The sequence below is a fragment of the Schistocerca nitens genome, chromosome 6 (genome assembly GCF_023898315.1).
Source record: "Schistocerca nitens isolate TAMUIC-IGC-003100 chromosome 6, iqSchNite1.1, whole genome shotgun sequence".
NCBI classification, from domain to species: Eukaryota; Metazoa; Arthropoda; class Insecta; order Orthoptera; family Acrididae; genus Schistocerca; species Schistocerca nitens.
Genome location: NC_064619.1, coordinates 183647063 through 183650327, shown reverse-complemented (window position 1 = coordinate 183650327; position 3265 = coordinate 183647063). Strand labels below are relative to the sequence as shown.

The 3265-nt window shown below is 36.9% G+C and overlaps 1 protein-coding gene across 1 annotated transcript; it reads right to left on the bottom strand.

Annotated features, from left to right (window-relative positions):
- Nucleotides 1-766: 766 nt before the first annotated feature.
- On the bottom strand, nt 767-3036 carry LOC126262498 (adenine phosphoribosyltransferase). The gene is made up of 4 exons (XM_049959164.1): nt 2509-3036; nt 2175-2412; nt 1780-1858; nt 767-1095 (listed from the first exon to the last, which is right to left on the bottom strand). Exons 1-4 carry the CDS (start codon nt 2598-2600, stop codon nt 959-961), a joined length of 546 nt encoding a protein of 181 aa, XP_049815121.1. The 5' UTR covers nt 2601-3036; the 3' UTR covers nt 767-958.
- Nucleotides 3037-3265: the final 229 nt, after the last annotated feature.

Below are 3265 nucleotides of genomic sequence, written 5' to 3'. Positions count from 1 at the left end.
CAGCTGAGATTTGGCAAACAAAATGCTTTGCACAGTGGAAGTGGCAACACAGCAGGAGCCAACAATCTCAGACTCTCACTGGTGTAGGAGTGGTAGGAGCAGTCCACACTAGCTGTCAAAAGACACCAGACAACAGATCTGCTCTGTCAGATATTTCGAGAGAGAAACTAAAGCTTTCAGTTAATCCACTGGGAATACTTAGAAAAATCAATTGGAGAATGTAGAAATCTGGATTCAAGTCCCAAAGCAGCATAGAGCTGCAGTGTATACATAGCAAATGAGATAGGCAACAGTATGCTGAAAGACTGAAGAGCAAGTACTCTTGTAAAGCTAATAAACGGGCTCTCGATTGTAGAGAAGAGAAAATGAGTTTCATTCTGGAGATGGGCCCCGTCACAGCACATATGTCTCGATCCAACTTACAAGCAGTAAAACCTAGCATTGTTTAGAATCAATGTTTGAATAACAACTGGTATAAAGTGAAGTACATCTTTCACGGGCAGAAAGGGGCATATGCTATTTAAGTTGTTGTTGGTGTATTCAGGAACACTGTACAATAATTCACTCTCCAACTACAGCTATAACAACTAATAAAAAATGTGATTTGCTCTCCAGTCTTATAAAAAATATTACTTCCAATTGTGATAAAATATCAATCTCACAATATTACTAATATGGGTAGCCACATATGCATTTTGTAACAAAATTACTCTTGCTAAATAAATATTTTAATTTGTACCAAGTTATAAATGTTTTCAAAACAAAGTTTAATACTGAAGGATTTAATTCAACAGTTGAGGTTTTGCATCAAATAATACAACATAGAATGAGTACAACAATTTCAAAACATCACAGCCTTCTGTTGAACATTTTTGGTATGTATTAAGGACTTATTACTTCTTCCATGTATATGGAATGTAAATATAAGTGCTGCCATGGAATGTACAATATTATTTGCCTAAAACTGTATTAAGGAATGTATAGGTTGATGTATGCCATCTCTCCCTTTCAAATCTAGAAGTTCAATCACAACAATGCATTCCAGTACATTTGCACCACACTTCTCAATAAGTGAACAAGCTGCTCCAAGAGTACCTGGAAATGAGACGAATTGAGTTACTAAATCAATTTTATATATGGTGATTATAGATTATTATTTTGGATAAGTAGGAATATTCGATAGGAGTCGTCAGCTTGGACCAGCGACAAATGCTGTAAACAAAATGATGACAGTTTTTGGGATTCAGTAATTACAGAACTGGTGGAAATGCTACTACCTGATAAGATTATAAATCGTGACAACAGCTTTCAGCTGGATAAAAATTGGACCCCTATAGTTAAAATTATCCAGTCACAGTGGAATCAATGGGGTCATTTGATACTCAATGATTAGATCACCTCTCACTTCCATTTCTGAGGGCAATGCACAAAACTTGGCAGTCTCATGCATGTCATCACCCAACAGATGCACACCCTGTGAAGATTTTTTGCAATGGTCTAATGCAGAGATCAGTCTGTCACCACAACAAGGTTTTTTAACTTTGACTAATAACCAAACTGTCACCTTCCAAACTAACCCAGATCTTGGGCTAAGCTAAAGATCAGTCTGTTACCAAAACCACGTTGTTTTGTTTTCACATTCATTTGCTTCACCAACTAACAAAACAGTAAATATATGTACCAAATAGTGACATCATAGCAGCCATCAACATTACATCAATGGTCAAAGCTGACAACTCTTAACAGACATTCCTCCTGACCATTTATTTCGTTACTTACCTCCAGTAGCCAGTAGATCATCAATAATTACAACATTCTGCCCTTTTCCAATGCTGCTCTCCTGTATTTCAATTGTGTCCTGCAATATGTAGAGTTAACCAATTTGTGGATAAATCTTAGTGATGTCAGGCAATGAAAATAGTGATCCAATGTAAACATTAATGTGATAAAATTCACTATGAGTACAAAAATGGCACATGGGTGGAGGTTTATATCCTACAGAATGAAGTAGAGGAACACAATGCTTCACACAAATGAAAGTTATCAAGATTCGTCTGAACAAAGAAATTACATATTCCAGTTTAACGTACATTGGAGAACGATAACCTTCTGTTTACCGAATGCATTGCTTATGTAAGTGGTCTGTAACGTAGATTGAAAATGAAGTTACTTACATTCCCATATTCTAATGAATAAGTCACACTGTGCAATTTTCCGGGTAGTTTCCCTCTTTTACGAATTGGCACAAACGGAAGTTTCAATTGAAGAGCTAATGCTGGACCAAACAAGAAACCTCTTGACTCTAAAGCTGTTATTACATCAGGTTTGGGATTTAAATTTGATAAGCGGCTTGACAGCAACTCCTGTAGCGCGTGGAACGCTTCTGGGTTCTTCAATACAGAAAAAATGTCTCTAAAACAAAGATGAGAACACGTGGGTATTTTAATCTGCCAAATCAAATACCTATGGAAAACTGATGCTTCACTAAATTATAAAAATGATAATTACCTGAATAATATTCCCGGCTTCGGAAAATCGGGGTACGATGCAATATTGGTCTTCACCAATTCTTTCAGTTTAGTCAGTCTCTGTTCCTCCATGTTTCATAAATCTTACTGACGCGACTGTATTGCTACATACGAGTAAAAGAGATGCAAAAAAACTAATCTTTAAGGAAATTCTTGACAACCACACGGCCCTGAGTGACGTCATACCTACTACTCGTAGTATACCAACACAACACTCAAAAATACCGCGTCGTCTAGTTCCACAACAGGCGATAGCTGTACCTGAGTTATTACTACCAAAGATCAATTGGACGAATAAACATTTGATTAGGAATCAACGAAGACTCAGGTTTAGAAAAATAGTCACTGCCACTCCATTTTTAGCATATGTTACTTATTGGACCAATAAGGAGGTTTTCAAATATGTCCTTGCATTTATATGTGAACTGTGCGTCTCTAGGTTCATTCGCGTAAAGCTATCACAACCGTTTTCAAACTGTTTATACTGCGCTTGCGCAACTTCGTTATAGTTTCGACCATCTGAACCCTTTGGGTGTACTCGAACGCATATTTCGCGTGTTTCGTTGTCTGACCACCTTTAGCGCCAGTTTATTCCACTATTGTCTTCGCGTTGCGCAAATGTTTCTGGTTTTATATGAAACTGTGCACCAGTGAGGTATTTTTTTTTTCATGCTTGACAATACGCGTATCCAGAATTTATTCTCATTTTCAGGTAAATATAGTTAAGTAAGTATTTT